The sequence below is a fragment of the Schistocerca cancellata genome, chromosome 6, assembly GCF_023864275.1.
Source record: "Schistocerca cancellata isolate TAMUIC-IGC-003103 chromosome 6, iqSchCanc2.1, whole genome shotgun sequence".
NCBI classification, from domain to species: domain Eukaryota; kingdom Metazoa; phylum Arthropoda; class Insecta; order Orthoptera; family Acrididae; genus Schistocerca; species Schistocerca cancellata.
In genome coordinates this window covers 692,658,016-692,683,594 of record NC_064631.1, presented here as the reverse complement: position 1 = coordinate 692,683,594, position 25,579 = coordinate 692,658,016, and the positions used below count along the sequence as shown (strand labels likewise).

Genomic DNA, 25,579 nt, shown 5'->3' with positions numbered 1-25,579 from the left:
TAACACGCAAGTATCAGTAGGTGAATTTATGTTCATATTTAAGAGGAAAAACCTGCCAAGGGCACGCCTAGAGTACCTTCGGATTACACAATTAGCGGACCTATGAGAAACTGTAGTTGGTCACCAACCACAGTATGTCCCTCTCCGTAGTGATACTGCGGCTTGATAGGGAACCTGGATCACTGTCAGGTACAAGAACTAATGTTACTGTTTTTGCCGTGATATTCACATTTATGATTTACCAAATGTTTATATCATGTTAACACTGAAAAATATATTTGAAAACATTTTGTGACACCTACAAAATCAGTACATCAGTACATTGCCTTTATTACAAAAAGATGAATAAATTTCAATATGTAATGCATCACTCACTCATATTTTTTCTCAGTGTGTAATCATCAGCTTTTTTTCTTTTCATGGTAAAATTCCGGGTCTCTTTAATCATTTCTATCTCAGATGACATAACTGCAGGATTGAGACCACAACTAATGGAAACAATGAAACTCCACCTTCACAGAAGTGTAGGAATGTAAATAGTTTTGCAGTGTTCACAAATATGTGGGCTGCCTTCAGTGCGACAGTTTACAGAATATCTTGCGAACCCTACACGGTGATTTCCATTCTGTGGACACAAACCAGCTTGGCACTATAAAGAGTGCTGCTTTACATCATCATGTTCTTTTCTACATATTGCATCGTTGTTCAAAAAAAAATTATGAAGATTCGTTTGATCGGTCTCCTCAAGCCCACAACCTAAACTGGACTGAGTGCCCTGGGAATGAACAATGGCATTTGGTTGGAAACAAGATTAATGAACAAGTAAAACCAGCAACAACTATTCAGAACAGCTCACAAACAGTGGAAACTAATTCTTCTTTCTTCAGAAATTAGATGAAAGATAAATGCTGTAACCAATTTGAAGGGTTGTCCCAACAACATTAGAAGTATGGCTGGTGGCTGGAATGAAGGAAACAGCAGCAAGTGTATGGAAGCATATAGTCACATAATGAACATTCATTTTACATAACACAACACTTGTTTGGATTTTCTCTGCCTGGTCTGTTATTCCCAAGTTTTAACCAGTTCAAGAGTTGTTTGGTGTACTGATTCTTTCAGCTATTCTTTTTTGTGGTTTGTAAGTTTTTCTCAAGTTAGTCATAAGAAACATTACCTCCAGTGTCCTTCAATTTGTGAGCACATTATATTAAGATACATTCAGTCTGTTGATCCACAGTGACAAAATCTTCACGAATGTGCAGCTTGTCAGAAAAACTTAATACATGCAACGGAAAATCCAGGACGGAATAATGATAATATTATGAAGAGGAGCGATTGCTACTCACCATGTAGTAGTGATGCTGAGTCGCAATTAGGCACAGCAAAAATACTGTCAAACAAATAAGCTTTCAGCCAAAAAGGCCTTCTTTCAAATTAGGCAACATACACCCACTCACTCAAGTAAATGCAGCTCACACACAACAATGACGACTGTGTGCCTTGGCAGCCAGAGACATTAGTCAGGTTTGTGTGAGTAGATAGGATTATAAATTCAGGACCAGTTTTTATGTAGCAAATTGTGGATATTTCTGTGGAAGTAAGATTAGTTTGCATGTTAAGGGATTTGGGGTCCAACTTTGGTCATAGCCCCCACAGAAGTATCAGTCCTTACCAAAGGCCTCACTTTTGCCCCTCTTCCAAATTCAGTCATGCAAGACATGTTAAAGACCTTCTCTCCTTCTCCTGGTCCATACAGTGGAAACACTTTTTTGCCACCAACCTTACCAATCAGACTCAAACACAACCAATATTGAACCCTGCCTGACTCAGGTCACTCCTCCATCCAATCGTAATGCACCCTTACTGACACCAAATCACCCCATGTTGACTTTCCAGAATTTCTTAACCTCAAACCTTGCCTCACCATAATTCCCCAAATCCCTCAATATGCAAACTTACCTTACATCCACAGAAAGAGCCACAATCTACTGCCCAAAAACTGGTCCCAACCTTATAATCCTACCTACAGACAAAGGCTCCATCACTGTCATTTTGGTCCGCAAGGATTACCTGGCAGAAAGACCCTGTCAGCTGTCAGATTTATCTACCAACAAATCTTCCCACAGTGACCCCATTCCAGAAATCCAGCAGGATCCCCAGTCTCTCCTCAAATTCCTCAGGCCCAACCCAGAACCTCTCCCCAGAGTCCATCTCTCTCTTCACTCCTACCACTCACCACACTCCTACACACTCCTACCTTCTACATGCTTCCTAAAGTCCATAAACCCAGAACACTCCTTTGTGGCCAATTACTGTGCCCTCACTGAGAGAATCTCTGCTCTCATAGACCAACACCTATTACCCACAACCTACCCTCCTAAATAAAAGATACCAACCATTTCCTCTACAGATTCTGGTGCCCTATTCATCACTGTTGATGCTACCTCCCTTTACACTAACATCTCTAATGCCCATGGCCTTACTGCTATTGAACACCATCTTTCCCAATGCCCAACAGATTACAAACCTTCAACCTCCTTACTAGTCACAATGACCAACTCTATCCTCACCCACAATTACTTCTCACCTACAAACAAATGTGGAGTACAGGCACCCACATGACACCATCCTATGCCAACCTATTCACGGGCCATCAAGAGGAATCCTTCCTAAACACCCAGAATCCAAAATCCCTCATCTGTTTCAGATTCATTGATGACTTCTTCATTATCTAGGTCGAGGGTGAGAACCTCAACGCTTTCTATCCCGTTTACTTAACCACGTCCTACCCAACCCAACATGCCACCTTTCTCAATGCTGACCTCTACCTCAAGGTTGGCTACATCTGAACTTCAGTCCATAACCAACAAGTCCCTTCCATACAACCTAGCCACCTGTGGCCATCGCATCTGTAGTGATGAGCAGTCCTCAAAATATACCAAGGCAAGGGTCTCACTCAGGCCTCCTACACAGACTTATACAACAACAGATCTCCTGTGCCTTGTCTCTCCAGTCGCCCACCACCTCCCATAATCCCACCATCCAGCCACAGAGGAGAATTCCCCTTACAACCCAGTACTACCCAAGATTGGAGCAACTGTATCACATTCTCTGCCAGGGTGTCAAATACCTTTCGTCATGCCCTGAAATGTAGGAATGTTCTACCCACTATCCTTTCCACCTCTCCCACAGTTGTATTTTGCCACCCACTGAACTTACACAGTATCCTCATTCGCCCCTACACAACCTCTGCTCCCAACCCCTTGCCTCATGGCTCATATCCCTATAGTACACCTAAGTGCAACACCTGTCCCATACATCCTCCCACAACTACCTACTCCAGTCCAATCAGAATCATCACCTATCCCATGAAAGGCAGGGCTACCTGTGAAATGAGTCTTGTGGTCTACAAGCTAAGCTGCAACCACTGTGCTACATTCTTCATGACATGACAATCAACAAGCTGTCTGTTTGCCTGAATGGTCGCTGACTTCTAGACAACCCTGTTGCTAAGCATGCTGCCCAACATGACGTTCTTCATTTCAGTGACTGCTTCACAGCCTCTGCCATATGGATCCTTCCCAACAACACTAGCTTTTCTGAATTGCACAGGTAGAAATGCTCCCTGCAATATATCCTATGTTCCTGTAATCTTCCTGGCTTCAACCTCTGCTAGTCATTATTCTTACCATCTAGCCCCTTCCCTGTTTCCATACCAGCACTACACAGCCTCTATTCCACCAATGCTCTCGCCATCTTTTTACTTCTCTCCTTTTCCACTCCCTCCTCTATCCTCCATCTAACCTCATGACAACACCTCTCTTCACCTCATCCCTGTATGCTCCCACAAACACTTTGTGTGTGTGTGTGTGTGTGTGTGTGTGTGTGTGTGTGTGTGTGTGTGTGTTTTGTCTATTTCTGATGAAGGCTTTGTTGGCTGAAAGCTTACTTTGCGACAGTCTTTTTGTTGTGACTATCTGCAGCTCAACATCTCTACTAATTGGTGAGTAGCTAGACTATTCTTTTCATAATATTATCATATTCCATCCTGGATTTTCCATTGTTTGAAACTGTAATATGTGATATGGATATTAATATATAGGTTTTCATTAGCACAAAATAAATTACCTATCTGACTTATGTGTGTTGATACTGTTTTAGTAATGAGCAGTCAATATCTGGTACTCATAGCTTTTTTCATGCTTATTATCTTCCAGGAAATCCATCTCAAGATGCATTCAGTAGATTAGTATAACCTTCAACTGGCCTGTGGTAATAAATGTGGGCTCATATTGTGACAAATTTCCTCGCCTGGCACAAGGAAAGTTACTCCATGCCTGCAGATGTATTGCTACAGAGCTCCACAATGCTACAGCAGTTTGCCTTCAGAATTAGTGACTGTGCATCCTTTATTAAGCGCTTACATTAAATATTGTAGTAATATTGGCATGTCTTTACTGTAATATTCACAAGAAAGTGTTTAAAAGTAATTACTTACTCTGTTTGTACCAAGAGCTTCATCATATTGCTGAAGTTCACTTTTCATGCTACATAAAAAAGATCAAATGTTTTACTTCCATATTGGCTGATTCATTGCTGTGACCAGTGTAATTAAACCCTTTACAGAACTGCAGCCACTCATCCATGTTGTTTTTTATGCTCAGTTGAATTAGTAGGGTGCAATTTTAACTGAAGATTTCTTTCAGATATCATTAAAATGTACATGCCTCAGTTAAAGCGGTCAACATACTGATGCAATTTTTGTTTAAAAACTTGTTGTTGTGTGCTTCACACCATATTTTTGTGAAATGCTATTGCAAGCGAAATTCTAAAGTGTTAATATATGAGATATATGCTGGCTGCAAATTACTGAGAAAATACCTGAAAACATCTAGTGTACAAATGCATATTAACATAGTGATTTTATAGCTACACTTGACTGGTTGTTCATATGTGCATTATGAAGTAATTTGCATGCCAGGTTCACAGTCTTATTCAGTGTGCTCCATTCATTGATTTTGGCTTCTTCATGAGGAAAGGAAAGCATTCTAGCTTGATAAGTATATACAAACATTGTGGCACACAACAGGTACAATTTTCTTTTGAGACATTAGTGATGCTTGCCATGACTGATTGAGTATACACTGAAGGGCCAAAGAAACTGGCATAGGCATGCATTTTCAAATACAGAGATATGTAAACAGGCAGAAGATGGCACTGTGCTCGGCAATGCCTATATAAGACAACAACTGTCTGGCACAGTTGTTAGATTGGTTACTGCTGCTACAATAGCAGGTTATCAAGATTTAAGTGAGTTTGAACTGGTGTTATAGTTGGCACACAAAAGATGGGACTCAGCATCTCTGAGGTAGCGATGAAGTGGTGATTTTCCTGTATGACCATTTTACAAGTGTACCATGAATGTCAGGAAGCCAGTTAAACATCAAATCTCTGATATTGCTGCAGCCGGAAAAAGATCCTGCAAGATAGGGTCCAATGATGACTGAAGAGAAGCGTTCAATGTGACAGAAGTGCAATCCTTCCGCAAACTGCTGCAGATTTCAATGCTAGGCCAAGTGTCAGCGTGCGAACCATTCAACGAAACATCATCAGTGTGGGCTTTCGGAGCTGAAGGCCCACTTGTGTACCCTCAAATGACTGCATGACACAAAGCTTTACACTTCGCCTGTGCCTGTCAACACCGACATTGGATTGTTGATGACTGGGAACATATTGCCTGATAGGGCAAGTCGTGTTTCAAATTGTATCGAGCGGATGGACATGTATGGTTATGGTGGCAACCTCATGAATCCACGGACCTTGCATGTCAGCAGGGGACTGTTCCGGCTGGTGCAGGCTCTGTAATGGTGTGGGGCATGTGCAGTTAGAGTGATATAGGACTCCTATATGTATAGATGTGACTCTGACTGGTGAAACACAGATAAACATCCTATCTGATCACCTACATCCTTTCATGTCCATTGTGCATTCTGATGGACTTGGGCAATTCCAGCAGGACAGTGCCACACCCCACAAGTCCAGAATTGCTATGTAGTGGCTCCAGGAACACTCGTCTAGTTTGAACATTTCATGTTGCAGCACTTCTGCATGCTCGGGGGGGCCTTACACGATATTAGACAGGTGTACCAGTTTCTTTGGCTCTTCAGTGTAATATAGTGGTTAGCGCACTGAGCTGTGTGATGTGACATGAATAATATGATGCTGTGTCAGTGACAAGCTGGATGTATTTAAGTTGTGCACTGACAGTGTACTGTCATGTCTCCACTACAGCTTCTTTTGAAATTTCATTGTTTCTGATTGTATATCATTAATTCTGTGATGGTTTGCAGATTTCCCTTATTTGAGGAAAATAGAGTGTGAAAGGAAAAATAGGTTTCATTATAATCTTTACCAGAAGTCATCACACTATACACTGCCGGACAAAAATGTGAGGTACCCAGAAGACATGGTTGATGTCAACGTAACTTTTTTCAAGGTGTGTCTAAAAAGTATTCGACCTTTGATTTTCCCACACAAAATAGAGATGATAGTGCATCGCCACTGTACACAGTAACGGAAGAGACCTTTATGCACATACGTGAATTTTGTCCCTGCCTTCCAGCGTGTCAGTTGGTGCCTGTCGGTCACTGAGTGAGATGCTACACAGCGTGTTCTTCAGATTACCGATTCTTTCAAGATGACTGAATGTGTTGTACAAATTTTGTCAAAAGCTTGGTGATTCTCAAAGCAAAAGAATTTGTAAGATTCAGCAGGTGTTTGGAGAAGATGCGATTGGTGTAAACAAATTAAGGAGTGGTTCAACTGATTCAGAAATGGCCGCACATCAGTGGAGAGTGACCAGTGTACTGACAGGCCCCAAACTGCTCAGAGTGCAGCTGTTGTTGAGAGGGTGCAAAATTTGGTGATGGCAGATTGTCATTTGACCATGCGGGAGATTGCCGAAGAGGCTGGAGTGAGTAAAGATTCTGCACATGCAATTTTTCATGATGATTTGAACATGCACCGAGTGGCTGCAAAATTCGTGCCCAAGTTGTTGTCACCGGAACAAAAAGACCTCCGTTTTGACGTTGCACAGGACCTTCTGGACACTACCAACACTGATCCTGGGCTTCTGAACAGTGTGATAACTGGAGTTGAGTCATCGGTGTACGGGTATGACGCAGAAATAAAAAGACAGTCATCGCAATGGAAGTATCCCAAGTGTCCAAGGCCGAAGAAAGTGTGGCAGGTGCAAAGCAAAATCAAGGTGATGCTGTCTGTCTTCTTTGATGTCCGTGGAATTGTGCATCACGAATACACACCAGAAGGACAAACAGTGACAAAGGAGTACTATCAAGATATTCTCCAGTGACTCCATGACGCAGTTTGGCGCAAAAGACCAAACATGTGGACGGCAAAAAACTGGCAACTGCACCATGACTCCACCCCCATGCATTCATCCCACTTGATCCAAAATTTCTTGGCCAAACTGAAACCAGAGACCTATGCCCCACGATGCTGGAAAACTTGAACCAGTCATGGGTTCTGTGCAGGAGAGTGGGGGCACGAGCTTGATCGACACTTGCTTTATCAGATACGATCATGGTAGTGATGTGAAAAGTTAATGGCATTAAAGTAATGAACGTACACAGAAAAAGTTGACAGAAAACAAGATAACATTAAAGCAAAAATATTTGACCTTTAAGTACCAATTGTGATTGACACGGATGCTATGACTAATTTGATGTAACAGGGATTCTTTCAATAACTGAAGTAACGTGGGTGTAAACCCACACTGACAGTACAAAATTGCAAGGTACGAACTGCCAATGGGCAGAAATCGAAAGGAGTTAAAATACAAGTGTTCAGTCCCATACAATAAGGACAGTTTTCTGTATGAAGCAATTTTTTTATAGTAGAAAAATTAATAGCTGATTGTTTAATCGGTGTGGGCACATTTAGGACATATCACATACAAATTGATATAAGAAAGAGCCAATGTCATTTCACTGTAAACAACAAATTATTTGCAACAGACCTAATCAGGCAAGTACTTATAGTTGTAAAACTGAAATTACTTACGACTTTTGAAGTTCAGTTGGTAAATCCAATAGTTATCTTTGTCAACACATACAATAATCAACAGTTGGCAGCAGAAGTAAATGTCAACACAATATGCTTGTCTCAAGAAACTCAAGAGGAACTTTGGGAACTGATACTTGTGTATATACATGTATTTGAAAAAAGACTAGATATCATTAAGTATTTTGTGTACAAAATGGAAGTGTATATGTAAAACCCTATCCCATGGACGAAGAGGGAAACAGTAAGAAAAGAGGTTAGCAGGATGAATGAATGGGGCATAATACAACCATCATTTTCCAATTATTGTAGCACTATTTTGGTCATGAGTAAGCCAGATGGCAAGGTGTGCTTGATCCTTGATGCACGCAACATTAATAAGATTACTGTACCAGTCTGAACACGTCCAGACAAGTTAGAGGAACAGCTTATGAAATTCCATGATGCTAAATTTCTTACTATAATCAACCTCCAATCTTCATATCGGCAAATAAAACTACATGAAGAAAGTTGGAAGTACACCACCTTCGTACGTGAGGGCAGGAGCTACGAATTTGAAGTATTACTGTTTGGATAGAATATGTTACTTCGTTCTTACAAGTTGTTAACAACCTTCCCCATACATCACCTGGATTTACACCAAATAAGCTGATGTTTAGTTGCAAACAAGTAGACAAGTGGTAGAAACCTTTGCTCAAGATACAGATACCAAAATTATCACTGGAGGATAAAATACAACAAGCAGTAATCAACCTTGAAACCTGGGATAAATACAGGAAAGGAATTTACAACAGAAAGCTGAAATGTACAACACAATTTTATATAGGACAAAAGGTGTTACTTAAAACACATCCCAAAGCCACAAAAATTGGAAAACTGAAACGTAAGTGGCAGCTGCTATACACCAGAGCATACACAATTTCTAAAATCCCCTACCCAGGAGCATACAGACTGGTACACACGAACACGGGTAAAGACAAGGTCCTTTACCCACACACAGACTTGAGAACATTTATATATTGAAGAAAGACTTTATACCCTCTCAGTTGTATATGTGTACAATAATAATATGAGATTTAGGATGCAGGAAAATCACATTCTAGAATTTATGTTGTTTGTTGATAAGGAAAATTTTTGTTTGTATTTTTTCTTATATGTCAAATGTGTAAACAATAAGATGAGTGGTTGTAACAGGAAGAATTTTACTTTTATGTGTCTAGAGATGATGATATTCTAAATACAACGTTTTGCCTTGAGCGTAACCCAGTTGTAAACAAATAAACAAACTTGTGAAAGGCATGGTAGCACAAAATGCAATATACAACTCACTGAGAAGTAAGTGATATCAGAGCGACGCAGTGCATGTGCATTGGGGAGCAAGCTAGTCAACGAACCGCAAGTGTGTGCGTACCAGGCAGGCACAGCTGTGAGACCCCCCCCCCCACCTCTTTAAAAAAAAAAATTATGCCCTTCCATGGTATTTCCTCATCCCTGTAGTGTGTAGATGCTTCCTGGAGAATGTTAGAGAGGTGAGGCCATGTGTAGTTATCTGAGTGGGACGTAGTATCTATTGTAGCAACTATTGTTTACTTGTTTAATTCTTTTGAACTGATAAATATACTCCGCCAAGAAGTCATTGTAAATTGAAATGAAATGTATATCAATTTATGCCATAAAGGAAAACATAAGCTATTACTGTATGAATGTTATATGAAGAATATACAACCAAACCGGAGTAATATGTGTACTCACATAATTGAAATTGAATAATGTAACGAAACTGTAATTTTAAAAAATGTATATAAAAAGGGAAGAGAATATGTTACAGACTACAATGTATATAAGCGATGATAATGGCATGTCACCAAATGAAAAGGATAAGTATATTTTGTAACTGTTTTTTTTTTCTTTTTTATAGTATGTGGAAAGGACACTACAGAAACTTTATGTAATGCAACTGTATGAAAGACGCTCAAAAACAAAGTGCGAAAGCATACAAAAGCTGGCTGCAAAGTGTTAAGTGTGTGTGTGATATAGATGAGTGTGCGCATGACAAACTAAAGATGGCAATACTTCACGTAACACGAATTTTCTGTGCACGACAACATTGTAAAAGTGGCAAGAAACTTACATTGTCAACAGATACTGGGTGTACGGCTGGTGTCCCCACAGAATAAGTGAGAGCGACGAGGTGAAATAAATTCCTCAGGCTGCTAATATGGAATCCAGTTGTTAATGCATTGAAGATTTCACAAAGGAGCACTCCGCTGATTACGAACTTCACAATTTTGTGCAGTGAAAGCTACTGTAAATGCACAATATGGACACTCTGGCCTTGTACTAAACATGTAAGTGTGAACTGGGATGATAACGGATGTTGCACTGCGCATGCGCGCTTCACAAGCTAAACTCTGTGCAAATGCTGACAGGTAACAACGGGACTACACGGTAACAGCGAGCACTTTGTTAGGAGAGAAAACTTATGTATGTGTTAAAACAAGCTGACATGCCCATATAGATTGATAACTGTACAGGATAAATCCAATGGCCAAAAATAAACGCTATGCCCATACCGGCCAGTGTTATCAGCCCTCAAAAAGGGAAATAAGCTCAAACAATGTACACCTCTGTATGACGCCAGTGCACAGTGGGGGGGGGGGGGGGGGGGGCAATTATAATGGATGATATTATTTTTTCTCCCTTCGTTCTTTTCCTTTCATACAAGAAAGCTATATATACACAAAGCCAAAGGTAAATTAACAAGTGGCTTTGTGGCAGAGATAATGTTTTGATACAAAAAAGAGAAGAGATATGCTCTTCAATTAATTAATTTCTGTGTTTTCACCTTTTGTTTCTATTAATGGTAGCGGGCAGATGTATGACAAGATCCTTCATACCAGTATTGTTTAAAAATGTGTATTTCAAGCATACATACAAAGTGTTAGAAAAAGTTATTACAAAATTAAAATTTTATTCAAATATTCACATCACCACATCTGTGTGTTCATCATTTTGCACATGCCAAGCATCTTGCAAAGGAGATTCGGAGCAGAAGAGGAATTTGCGTGAGCAGCAGAGATGCAATCCTGCATCGACATTGTTATAATCAGGACTACGCACAATGGAATTAATGTGAAGAAAATATGTAACTTAAATGATGAATATTGGTCTTAAATATGTTGACATTGAAGTTCTGTTGATATTAGTACCAGTTTAAGTTTGGGATATGCTTATCTTCCAATTTCTTTTTTAATTATTCAAGCAGCAATTATCAGTCTTGTTAAGGCTTTCGTGGCCACTTGTTGACAAACTGCCTATTGGCTTCTGTCTCGGATTCTTCAGCCGACGTTCATCTAATGATTTTTCTGACGTTTCGCCAGCACGAGTGGCTGGCATTGTCAAAGCTTCACCCTCCATTGCCGGTGGTGAACTGGAGGCGAGCTCACGGCCGCAGACTATATGTACCAGACGCGCCAACGTCCGAGGGCTTCTCCACGGTCATTTCCGGTGCAGTTCTCCTCTTGCTACCTGCGACGGTCGTTCTCTGCAGTACGGGAAGCCAGGATCTGTTTACCTTAAGGCTTTCCTCTTTCTTGTTGAAACTGTTCGCGCGTGTTTTTGGATTTCTACAGCTTCTCTGAAGAAGCGCGTGTGATAGTGCTTGTCTAAGTTCTGGCTGTAGACAAGCACTATCACACGCGCTTGTTCAGAGAAGCTGTAGAAATCCAAAAACACGCGAACAGTTTCAACAAGAAAGAGGAAAGCCTTAAGATAAACGGATCCTGGCTTCCCGTACTGCAGCGAATGACCGTCGCAGGTAGCAAGAGGAGAACCGCACTGGAAATGACCGTGGAGAAGCCCTCAGACGTTGGCGCGTCTGGTACATACCCAGCTAGCACTCAAGCTTATTTCAAGGTGGATATTGAGTTTAGGTTCAGTTGAAAATTCAAGATTGAAAAATCAACCTGTTACACAGCTTATTTCAGGGTGGATATTGAGTTTAGGTTCAGTTGAAAATTCAAGATTGAAAAATCAACCTGTTACACAGTTTACATCAAGCTGTAAAAATTTAGCTTGAATTAAAATAATTTTCCCAAGCTTGAAATAAACTGTAATTTCCCTGGAAGGCTGTACAGCAGATGCGCGTGCAGCACAGCTTCCATAGATGTCCACGGGAAGCGCCACAAGCATTTATAAGCCTTGCACTGACTCTGCTCGGTTTACGGCCATTTTACCTTTGTGACACGCGTTAATGATTGTTGACTGTTGTGAAGTTTGTTTTATACTGGAAAATAGTTCGGTAAGTGTGTGGCATCTCGTGCCTTACTGCTACACCGGGTCTGAAGAGGATATATAGTGTGTTACAGGTATGTTGGTGCATTTTTCTCTAGTGATACATTAATATTACAAATGTTAAATACTATTACATAACATAAAGAAATATCATATTCTTTTACGTAGAAAAATTGAGCCTGGATGAAAGTGAAATGGATTACCAGCTAAGAATACATATTACAAGTTGTTCAGCAAAAAGAGATCATTTTAAACTAGCTCTCTAGTACGTGGCACCAATAAATTAAAACTTAATGTTATTTTTAAAATCTAGCCTTTTTATATATATCGCCGTATTACATTTGTTTACTTGTAAGTACTCGCGTGTGTCACACCATGAATGAATAATCGTGAAGTGCGAAAAGTTTCTTTGTGAATACAAATAGTAATGACATGGTGAACGGGAAAAAGTAGATCAAGAACTAGTCACTACATAGGTGTCAGTCTTTTATATTTACGTAGCTTTGACTGCTCTTCAATTGCAGTAATATGAAATTTCTTCCTGTTAGTATGACACTCTTGCACAAAGTAAACATGCTCAAAAAATTCAAGTCAAAGAAGTCTTAAAGTTGGGGCAACAGTAAAATCAGAGTTGCAGTCTGTTATTACGCCATCAGTCTTGAGAGATTTTGTTGAAGCTGTTAATTCTTTCTGTGGTGATGGACACAAAATTTCTTGTGACTCATGCTTGGCAAAAGTTAAGCATATTCATAATAAGCGTAACATTACTTTTCATATTTAGGTTGATCAGTTTCAACTTTTTACATTTATGTTTAGGTGTGGCTAACATTTTCTTTTACCTGTTACAGGATCATTATACCAGCAGAAGTCAGCGAAATTTGATCCTGCTCTGGTCTATGCGCTGGGGCCGGACGGGCGTCAGAATAATTAAAATTTCAAATAAAACAATTTTAAACACTTTGAAAATAAAAAATTTTAAACATAAATGTCTTGATAATTTTTTCACACCATTTCCATCCTGATATTTATTTAATTAATTAGGTTCAATAAATTCAGATTAATAATTATATAGCTTAAAACAAGCTGTAAATACCAGTCTGTATTCCACGCGTGTAGATACAGCTGGAGCCAAACTTGATAAGTCAAGCTTGAAATATAGCTTGAACTCTGCCAACTTTGATGTTTGTTTCAAGCTTGAATCCAACTAACAGGCCTGAATATTCCAGCTTTGATCAAGCTTATATACTTGAACTTTACATCTGGAAACAAGTTTGAAACCAGCTTACTGTGCTACCTGGGTATAGTCTGCGGCCGCGAGCTCGCCTCCAGTTCACCACCGGCAATGGAGGGTGAAGCTTTGACAATGCCAGCCACTCGTGCTGGCGAAACATCAGAAAAATCATTAGATGAACGTCGGCCGAAGAACCCGAGACAGAAGCCAATAGGCAGTTTGTCAATTATCAGTCTGTTTCCAATATTTATCCGCCCATCTATTCTGCCACTGTTCAACAGCAGCAAACAATTCAAGAATTCCTATGTTTGATCACCAAGATGCAGCTGTGGATTTTCTCCACCGTTACAAAATAACTGTGTATGTATGGGAGGCTACACTTCACACGAACAGTTGAATTGTACATGGTCACACAATAATTCTACAAGATGCTTATGTACTAGCAACAACCGCACCCCCACACAAGAGGTCTTCAGCAGGAGGTGCAAAAACACCAATGTTCAAGAAGCTCCTTACTTTGCTGTCCAGTGTTAGCGATCTAATTTCAGAAGTTGCAAAGTCACACATCCTTGCAGACAACTAGGCCCTGTGTGCACACATTTTGGCTAATAGCTTTGTGCTTGTTATTGCTCAGGGATCACATACGGTAAGTCCCAGTATGACTGTGGACACAGTAGAACACCAGCCTATACAGCAGTTTCAACTAAAACATAACACTATATACAATATTCCCATTATGACAGGGCCACCAATGGCTTACAAACCCTGTAAGTTGGCTGCTGATAAGTATGCTGCTGGAAAGAAAGAGTATAAAGAATTGTTGGCTATGTGGGTTATCAGATGTTCAGACAACCCATGGGTGTCTCACCTACATGTAGTTCGAAAGAAAGGTGGTTCATGAAATACAGGGCGTTTCAAAAAGAAAGAGCAGATTTCAAACATTTATTTCTCAAAAACTACAAATGATAGAAACACAATTCCAACGGTCCTTCACTCAATATGAGTACCAAATGTTACACAACAAATATCAAAACTGTACCTCAATATGAGCACCATTTGTTACACGACAAATATCAAACCGGTATCTCATTTCTTGCCACACACGACGCAACTGGTCTTTAGTTACCGAATTCACGGCCGCAACAATTCGATGTCGTACCTCTTGAAGAGTAGCGGGCATAGGTGGGACATAAACACAGTCCTTTATGTACCCCCACAAATAAAAATCGCAGGGAGTAAGGTCTGGTGACCTGGGAGGCCACAGACGATGACATTGATCTTGTGCTCCTGCTCTTCCAATCCACCGTCCTGGAATGGTGTTATTTAGGTACCGTCGTACAGGTTCAGAGAAGTGTGGTGGGGCGCCATCTTGCATGAAGATGAAGTGATTTGAATCTTCCTGAAGTTGAGGAAATAGCCAGTTTTCTAACATGTCCAGGTAAATGGTTCCTGTGATAGTTTTCTCCATGAAAAAGAAAGGTCCATAAACTTTGTTTACCGAAATTGCACAAAAGACGTTAACCTTTGGTGAGTCTCTTTCATGTTGAATAACGTCCCTCGGAGTTTCACTCGCCCAAATTCGTACGTTATGCCGATTAACTTTACCAGAAATGTGAAACGTTGATTCATCTGAAAAAATTAATCGTTCGGCAAAATTGTCCTCTTCCATGTCCTGTAGAATTGCAGTTGAAAATTCGAACCTTTTGTTGTGGTCGTCAGGACGCAATGCTTGCAATAACTGCAGTTTGTACGGCTTCATGTGCAGACGGTTACTCAGAACGCGCCATACCGTTGTTTTAGACATGTTTAGTTCGTGACTTGCCCGTGTCGTGGATTTTCTAGGGCTCCTTTCGTAAGCTGCACGGACACGCTCGACATTTTCATCCGATGTGCGTGGACGACCCGTGCTTTTTCGCTTGCAGATGCAACCATCTTCTACGAATCTGTGATGCCACTCATAAATTTGCTTATGACGAGGCGGCTGTTTGTTGAATTGACGGCGGAATGCACGTTGCACACCAACAATGGACTCTAACTTTGCAAATTGCAGCACACAAAATGATCGTTCCTGTGGTGTCGTCGCCATTTTCCTACAAACAAACGCCAGCGCCACTGCGGATTTGCATGGAACTTCTGCGCGGACCATTGAAAAACTTTGAACCTTTCTCTGACAAGAAACGTTTGAATTGTGTTTCTATCATTTGTAGTTTTTGAGAAATAAATGTTTGAAATCTGCTCTTTCTTTTTGAAACGCCCTGTATATGAGGAGACTATCGAAATATGAATGTACGCACTACACCAGATCGCTTTCCTGTTTTCCACTTACACAATTTTACAGCTGCTCTGGCAGGCTCACAAATATTCATAGTTATTGGTGTCCAAAAGGTTTATTATCAAATCCAAGTAGCACCAGAGGGAGTACAAAAGAGTGTTAATCACACCTTTTGGCCTTTCTGAATATGCACAGATGCCATTCAGCCTTAAGAATGCCACAAACATGACAACATTTTATCGACGATGTTCTCCAATGGCTGAATTCCTGCTTTGTATATCTCAAAGATATGTTAATTTTTTCTGTATTTGCTACTGAGCATGAAATTCAGCTACAGACTACGGATTGAACATAACAGTTACAAGTGCATGTTCCGCAAACAAGCAGTGGAATTTATGTGACATCCGCTGACTGGCCCTTGCAATGTACAGTGGACTTGTTGCAATGGTTTCCCTTTACCAAGACATAACAGCAATTATGCCATTTTTTAGGTACAGTTAATTCCTACAGCTGCCATCTACTGCACACACAGGTAGTTCAGGCACCACTCACAGCAGCACTTTTCCCCGCATCACTTCACAAGGAAAATGCACCACATCACTTCACAATGAATATGCACCAGCACGTGGACACCTGAAATGTCTGCTTTCCACAAAGTCAAATCCTCCTTGTGAGAGGCAGTCCACCTTGCTCACCCTCTGACTTCAGTGCCACAAGCTGTAGTTGTAGATGCCAGCCAGACTACTATAGGAGCGGTCCCGCACCAGAAGGTAAAAGGGTTCATGTCAGCTCACAATGTGTTTCCCCGTAAGTTGTCTGATGGACAGACTAAATGGAGTGCCTATGACCATGAGGTGTTAGCAGTCTACAAAACCATCAGACAATTCCAATGACAAGTTGAGGCATGCCACTTCACTTTCTTTACAGATTATAAACCTGTTTCTCTGGCATTTAACAACACTTGCAACTCTTGCTTTCCTCAGCAGTTTTGCCAGTTAGATTTCATTGCACAGTTCACTACTGATTTCTATCACCTGCGATGAACTGATAATGTAAGTCACTGACTATTTCTCAAGAATCAATGTACTCTCTGCATGAGTCGATCAAACCCATTTAGCTATGGCACAGGAATGGATGAGGACTTACATGAGTTTTTTAAGATACAAAATGACTGGAATGTAGCCAAAACAGGCATATATGGGCAACTTTCTCACCTGGTGTGACATTTCTCAGAGCCAACCCTGACGTTTCCTTTCTTTCCATTGTAGGAAACAGTTTTTTGACACAATTCATGACCTCACTCATACTGGGGCCAACACGACTGTTCATATCTTAACAGACAGGTACGTTTGGTCAGGAGTGCGACATGGCTGTCATTTGCGGTATAACATCTGTTTACCTGGCCAGTCGGACACTATGTCCGCAAGCGTCTTGGCTCCTTTTAAGAACCAATATTCCGTTTTTCTTGTGATCAGATAGACCTTGTAGAGCCATTACCCCAGTACAAGGATTCAAATATATTCTCACAGCTATAGATAGGTGCACTTGCTAGGTTGAAGCCATGTCTGTTATGGAAATTTCTACAAAGACAGTGGCACAAGCCTTTCTCACTACATGAATTTCAAGGTCAGGGTACCTGAACGATCAAGGTCGACAATTTGAGTTGTCTTTGTTCAACAAACCAGCAGCTTTATGTAGATCACTCATCATCATTCCACCAGCTACCACCTGGAAAGCAACAGCTGGTGGAACGCTGACACAGGACTCTCAAGTCGGCATTAATGTGCCCTACATCTTCCTGGTTGGCAGAATTGCCACTGGTATTGCTCGGGCTGTGGACTGCATTCAGAACCTACCTCGGCACTTCAGCAGCAAAATTGACCTTCAACGGCATCTGAGCATGTGAATCCACAAGTGCCATCGTAATATGAAACCATTCTGACAGCACATTCAAAGATAATTCCAGTAAAAACATTTTTGAATTTTAAAGTTGCAGGCTCCATTTAGTAAGTGATCCAAAGGTGAAATACTGCACAATAGACACCATTAGTTCAACAGCATTTATAACCCAGTAGAGAAAGTATTTTGGATTGCAGAAGGTGGAGTAATTTTGATGTTCAGGTGTGTTGTACATATTACCCCTCTCACAAAAAATCCAAGTTCCAGACCTCCCCCATGTCCACTATCTGCTATTTCAAAAAAGCATTATGAGATGGCACAGTTTTCAGTTTTTCCTCAGTAACTTGCTTCCACTGCATTTGAGTAAAAAAATATGCCACTATCATTCTTAAAGAGCATTACATCTCCTGCAAGTTTCATATGTTACATGTTGGAAAATTCAGAACAGCCATTGAGATACAACGCAGTGAAAATCTGCAAAAAGTCAAGTAATTGAAAAAATTTAGATATATCAGTGGTTTCACCTTAATAACTTTTTTAAGTGCAGTTTTGTGCAGAATGTTTAATAACCATTGTTGCAGGAGCTTTAATTTCCTTCAAGATTCGCACAAAATATTTGTAATTATTCCCTATGCACCATGAGAAATGTTACAGTAACAATTTTGCTGAAAGCTGCCTCGAAACAGGAAGTACCACTCTCAGTGAAAAATAGTATTCTTAAGCCATTATGTATGGAACATATACATGTAGTCCATGAGATTCATGCAAATTTTGGGGAATAAGTATTTCTGAAAAAGAAAAACAAATTTTCAACCCCCCCGTCGGAGGTTCGAGTCCTCCCTCGGGCGTCGGTATGTGTGTGTTGTCCTTAGCGTAAGTTAGATTAAGCAGTTGTAAGCTTAGGGACCGATGACTTCAGCAGTTTGGTCCCATAAGATCTTACCACAAATTTCCAATTTTCCAACCTACAAAACTTGTAGGAAGTTTAATGATCTTTGAAACTGATAACAGCATATTTTTGAGTAAAACAAACTGGAAGCGAGATACTGAAGAAAAACTGAAAACAGTGCCCTTTCTTAGTGGTTTTTTCAAGATGGCAGATAACACACAGGGGGGACAAAGTCTAAAACATGGATTTATACAAGAAGGGTTTTACATACAATATACCTGAAAATCAATATTACTCCACCTTTTGCACCCAACCCCTTTTTCAGAGTTATCTCTACAGTGCTATTAAGACAGATAGCATTCTAAAAAGTGAGCAGCTTATTTTTCCAGCCTTATTTAAATAGATTTAAAATGACAAATAATATTATACACAACTGGAAAAACAAAATACATAAGAGCACAGTTTTGACAGATGAATAACCCTTTGCCACTAACTGAACAGACTTAGCAGTAAGAGTTAAACTCAACAAAGGAAACTCAATTATATGGCCTCAGCATGCCCTGCTCAACAGGAATGTTTAGGGTCAAAATTAGATTCTAAAATTCAATGTATTATCATCAGTCAGACATTCCAAATGAATAACATCACTTTCCTAATGCTATTCTGTATCAGTCTTCTTTATTATTACTGGCAAGACTGATATACTCCATAGTGCAAACTGTCTCATGTTTTATGCAGACATGTCAAAAATGTAATTTTTTACTCTCTTGACAGACAACAAATTCACGCATGAGTTCAAAGTTCCTGGGATATATTGTTCATAATTTTTCTCAGCACAACTACAAATACATTAAAATGCACAATTCTATTCATAGAACATACAGACATTTCTGTAATGATGTTATTTGAAGACAAGCCAAGTATCTTATTTTGTACATCACACTTGACTTTTTCAGTACTTGGGTAGCAAGAACGATACATTTTTTCATATGTCATTCTCTTTTCTCAATGTTCTTTTATTGCTATTGTTCCTCAATTATTACCTGCAGATTTTAATTGGGGAGCAGGTGCTGGGCATAAAATAAATTAAAAATTTGAAGTAAATGAACTCCAAGTAATAAGAATATCCAATTCGCCAGTGCTTGAACAGCCTTTTATACCTCCTATCTTACAACATATAGAATGCTGGTGTGTTAAAAAATTGATATGGGTTCTGCCTCAGGTCTCACTATAACTGAGAGAAACTTGAAACTCATTTCACAGGTAATGGCAGAAAAAGTTGCAGAAACATCTGCTAAATGATGGAACAGCAGAAGAGCAGGTGGACTTAGTTTCTATTCTTTACTTTGGTGGCAAGTGTTTGTCGCAACAAAATTTCCTTTTGCTATTGCCCCAAGATTTTGCCTTCCCATAACTAACATTGTCATTTCAAGTTATATTCAAATACATGAAATCCATCTTCTTGATAAAAAATTACTATGACAAACTGAACATAGATAAACATACAGCTGTCCTTCTTGAAATTTTATCACTTTAGTAGTGTTACTTACCACTCCAGAGGACTGATGTGTCTCCCTGCAGCATGATACTTGCATACAAACCCCATAAAACAAGAGGAGAGCACAATTATGCTGCAAATTTGTTATTTTATTTGCATGCGGAGAACCTTTCTAAGGTATGGAATACGTCTTCAAAATAAGACAGTGTACACAGTAAATACATGAGAGGAAGTACCGGAGCAGACACAAATATAGAAGCTCCAAGCATTGCTGGCCTACTTTAGAGAAGTGTAAATCCCTTGGTAAATTCAAATAAAGCTATGTGGTTCCAGAGACCTTTCCAGGTGTCGAAACAGCTATGATGTATACATGCAGACTGAAGTAATTAATGAAAATTTGTAACAAGCCAGATATTCAAACATGGGTCTCCTGCTCCCTAGGCAGATGTGCCAATCTACACCATCCTGGCTCAGTGGCTTTGCACAACTGCACGGACTACCCTAGCACACCTTCCTCCTCAATCCAAATTCTCAACGATGCCTCAACCCACTTGGTATTCTCCGAAAACTCAAACAGTGTTGCAGGGGCTCTCTAAGTGTATTGGAATAGGACCTCAGCATAAAAAAAGGGATACTGCTTGAAACCAAGGGATTGGTGCTTTAATCAAATGAAACTATATGGTTCCAGAAACCTATTCAAGTCTCAAATATATGCAGACTGAAGCGACGTATAAAATTTGTACCAAGGCTGGGATTTGAAACGTGGTCTCATGCTTACTAGACACATGCAATAAAAACTACACCATCCTCACACAGTGGCACTGCACAATTGTGCCAGTGTGGCGTAGTGGTTAGTGCATCTGCCTAGTGAGCAGAATACCTGGGTTTGAATCCCAGACTTGGCAGAAATATTCATGCATCACTTCAGTTTCCATATACAGGGTGGTCCATTGATTGTGACCGGGCCAAATTTCTCATGAAATAAGCATCAAACGAAATAACTACAAAGAACGAAACTCGTCTAGCTTGAAGGGGGAAACCAGATGGCGCTATGGTTGTCCCGCTAGATGGCGCTGCCATAGGTCATGTCGATATCAACTCAATTTTTTTAAATAGGAACCCCCATTTTTTATTACATATTCGTGAAGTACGTAAAGAAATATGAATGTTTTAGTTGGACCATTTTTTTCACTTTGTGATAGATGGCGCTGTAATAGTCACAAACGTATAAGTACATGGTATCACGTAACATACCGCCAGTGCGGACGGTATTTACTTTGTGATACATTACCCATGTTAAAATGGACCATTTACCAATTGCGGAAAAGGTCCATATTGTGTTGATGTATGGCTGTTGTGATCAAAATGCCCAATGGGTGTGTGCTATATATGCTACTCGGTAGCCTGGACGACATCATCCAAGTGTCCGGACCGTTCGCCGGATAGTTACGTTATTTGAGGAAACAGGAAGTCTTCAGCCACATGTGAAACATCAACCACGACATACAACAAATGGTGATGCCCAAGTAGATATTAAGCTGCTGTCGCGGCTAATCCGCACATCATTAGCAGACAAATTGCGCAAGAAACGGGAATCTCAAAAACGTCGGTGCTGAGAATGCTACATCAACATCGATTGCACCCGTACCATATTTCTATGCACCAAGAATTGCATGGTGACGACTTTGAACATCATGTACAGTTCTGCCACTGGGCACAAGAGAAATTATGAAACAATGACAGATTTTTTGCACGCGTTCTATTTAGCAACGAAGCGTCATTCACCAACAGCGATAACGTAAACCGGCATAATACGCACTATTGGGCAATGGAAAATCCACGATGGCTGCAACAAGTGGAACATCAGCGACCTTGATGGGTTAATGTATGGTGCGGCATTATGAGAGGAAGGATAATTGGCCCCCATTTTATTGATGGCAATCTAAATGGTGCAATGTATGCTGATTTCCTACGTAATGTTCTACCGATGTTACTACAAGACGTTTCACTGCATGACAGAATGGTGATGTACTTCCAACATGATGGATATCCTGCACATAGCTTGCATGCGGGTGAAGCGGTACTGAATAGCATATTTCACGACAGTTGGATTGGTCGGCGAAGCACCATACCATGGCCCGCACATTCGCCGGATCTGACGTCCCCGGATTTCTTTCTGTGGGAAAAGTGGAAGGATATTTGCTATCGCGATCCACTGACAACGCCTGACAACATGCATCAGCGCATTGTCAATGCATGTGCGAACATTACGGAAGGCGAACTACAAGCTGTTGAGAGGAATGTCGTTACACGTATTGCCAAACGCATTGAGGTTGACGAACATAATTCTGAGCATTTATTGCATTACTGTGGTATTTACAGGTAATCACGCTGTAACAGCATGTGTTCTAAGAAATGATAAGTTCACAAAGGTACATGTATCACAGTGGAACAATCGAAATAAAATGTTCAAATGTACTTATGTTCTGTATTTTAATTTAAAAAACCTACCTGTTACCAACTGTTTGTCTAAAATTGTGAGCCATATGTTTGTGACTATTACAGCGCCACCTATCACAAAACGAAAAAAAGTCCAACTAAAACATTCATATTTCTTTAAGTACTACATGAATATGTAATAAAAAATGGGGGTCCCTATTTAAAAAACCACAGTTGATATCCATTTGACCTATGGCAGCGCCATCTAGTGGGCCAACCATAGCGCCATCTGGTTCCCCCTTCAAGCTGGACAAGTTTCGTTCTTTGTAGTTTTTTTGTTTGACGCTTATTTCGTGAGATATTTGGCCCGGTCGTGATCAATGGACCACCCTGTATATGTCATACATGCTTGAGACATGAAATGATCTCTGGAACCATATAGTAGTTTAGTTTGATTGAAGTACCTTTGCATGGGTTTCAGGCACAATCTCCCAATGCACTCTGTGCTGAAATAATACTCCAATACAGTCAGAGAGCCTCTGCAATGCTGTTTGTGTTCCAAGGGTATATCAAGTTGGTTGAGGTGTGAATGGGAATTTGGACTGAGGAGTGAGAATGCTAGGGTAGCTAATGCAGTTGTGCAAAGCGACTGTGCGGGTAGTGTAGTGGTCAGTTCTTCTGACTAGCAAGCAGGAGACCCGCGTTTCAATCTCATCCTTGGTACAAATGTTCATCCAGCCCTTCAGTCTACATATATAAGAGAATTAATACAATCTTGACAATAGTTGTGATGTTTACTTGAACAAATGAAATGTTCAGATTCCTCCGTTCATTGGATTAACTTGTAAGTAGAAGTTTCATGTTGGAGTTTCTGGTTTGACAGAAGTTTGATTTTTATGTTGATAAACTACATGGATTATATACACGAACAGTGTTCATACATTATTCAAGAAAAGTATAAATAAATTTACTGTATTGTAACAGCAATAATCAAAAGCAAAGAGGAGATGCAGTCTTTTATTGCCATATTCAAAGAAATTGCCCAGCAACTAAGAGAGAATGAAGAACAAAGTCATATCTTCATTGAATAAATCAACCCAACTGAAATCCTATATTGTGAAGCAGTAACTTACAAGCAATAAATTTGACTAAAACGGCTAATTTATTGATTCATGAATTTAGCATACTGTGCAAAAGGAGCCTCGTTAGTTCATTGTGTTCCAACCGTCACACAAACTCATGAGATGTTCTTCATAATCCTGTGTATTGGAATGATCAGAAACTGAAACTTCCTGGCAGATTAAAACTGTGTGCCGGACCGAGACTCGAACTCGGGACCTTTGCCTTTCACGGGCAAGTGCTCTACCATCTGAGCTACCCAAGCACGACACACACCCCGTCCTCACAGATTTATTTCCACCAGTACCTTGTCCGCTACTTTCCAAACTTCACAGAAGCTCTCCTGCGAACTTTGCAGAACTAGCACTCCTGGAAGAAAGGATATGGCAGAGACATGGCTTAGCCACAGCTTGGGGGGATGTTTCCAGAATGAGATTTTTCACTCTGCAGCAGAGTGTGCGCTGATATGAAACTTCCTGGTAGATTAAAACTGTGTGCCGGACTGAGACTCGAACTCGGGACCTTTGCCTTTCGCGGGCAAGTGTTCTACCATCTGAGCTACGCAAGCACAACTCATGTCCCATCCTCACAGCTTTACTTCTGCCAGTAGCTCATTTCCTACTTTCCAAACTTCACAGAAGCTCTCCTGCGAACAGTGTAGAACTAGCACTCCTGGAAGAAAGGATATTGCGGAGACATGGCCTAGCCACAGCCTGGGGGATGTTTCCAGAGTGAGATATCTCTGCAATATCCTTTCTTCCAGGAGTGTTAGTTCTGCAAGGTTCGCAGGAGAGCTTCTGTGAAGTTTAGAAGATAGGAGATGAGGTACTGACAGAAGTAAAGCTGTGAGGACAGGGCGTGAGTCAAGCTTGGGTAGCTCAGATGGTAGAGCACTTGCCTGCGAAAGGCAAAGGTCCCGAGTTCAAGTCTTGGTCCAGCACACAGTTTTAATCTGCCACGAAGTTTCATATCGGCGCACACTCTGCTTCAGAGTGAAAATCTCATTCTGATCAGTAACCGTTCACCCACAGACAAACTGTTAAACTGCCAATATGAGATACATTGTTGAAAACACTCAGGTTGTAAAACGTAAATCTTGACTGTACATGAATAATACAACCAATTTCTGGCTGGTTGCATTATTTGCCAACAATCCTTAATGGACTTGAAGTTCACTAAAGGATAAAATGACGAACTATAAACATGATGCTTTTAATATTAATCAAGTTACTTAGTACATCCTCTTGAGCCCCCACTATCATTGCTTAGTTTTGTGGCTGGAAAATGACTGTCCAAAAGATATATAATAATTCTTAACATTCCTCTGGAAATATGCTTGTATTTATGCTTATACTTTACCTTGTGTTATTGTAGCACTACAGTAGTAGTCTGCTGAGATATAACAAAGTCATTGAATATGGCGAATGGCCAATTGTTACTGTTGCTGTAAATTTTTTCGACTCTTCATCCAACATATATAAAACCACAGTTTTGTTGTTTGTCTCTTAATGTATTATCAAAAATTAAAATGCACCCAATGAAAGAAGTAATTTACAACAGTAACAGGATCTCCACTCAATCATTAACATCAATGGTGTTTCACAAATCACAATATCTTTAAATATGAGTAACAACTTTACTAGCATACATCACATGTACAAACACACTGATTTATGGGAGAGTATAAAAATAAGGCTACACACAACCACAGCTCATCAGTGCATACGTCGGAACCAAAAGCGAGCACGGAAGTCATCAGAACAAGTGAGAAATGCTGGTGCTGTAGGGGAATGTGCTATTAACCGCACTGGCCCATTGTGACCTGTAACAAATAATGACACTACAGAAGAAAAGCAA

At 40.3% G+C, this 25,579-nt stretch overlaps 2 protein-coding genes across 2 annotated transcripts in view; one reads left to right on the top strand and one right to left on the bottom strand.

Moving 5' to 3' along the window:
• The window catches only part of LOC126088480 (sialin-like), a 281,989-nt gene extending 277,435 nt beyond the window's left edge, over positions 1 to 4,554 (top strand). Inside the window, exon 11 of the mRNA XM_049906622.1 lies at positions 4,218 to 4,554. The gene's annotated coding sequence lies outside the window, so the exon portion shown is untranslated. The remainder of the gene's footprint in view (positions 1 to 4,217) is intronic.
• A 20,790-nt stretch (positions 4,555 to 25,344) lies between these two features.
• The window catches only part of LOC126191382 (cleavage stimulation factor subunit 1), a 169,946-nt gene continuing 169,711 nt past the window's right edge, over positions 25,345 to 25,579 (bottom strand). Inside the window, exon 10 of the mRNA XM_049932234.1 lies at positions 25,345 to 25,544. Within this exon, the coding sequence (XP_049788191.1) occupies positions 25,438 to 25,544 (107 nt within the window). The 3' untranslated portion in view covers positions 25,345 to 25,437. The remainder of the gene's footprint in view (positions 25,545 to 25,579) is intronic.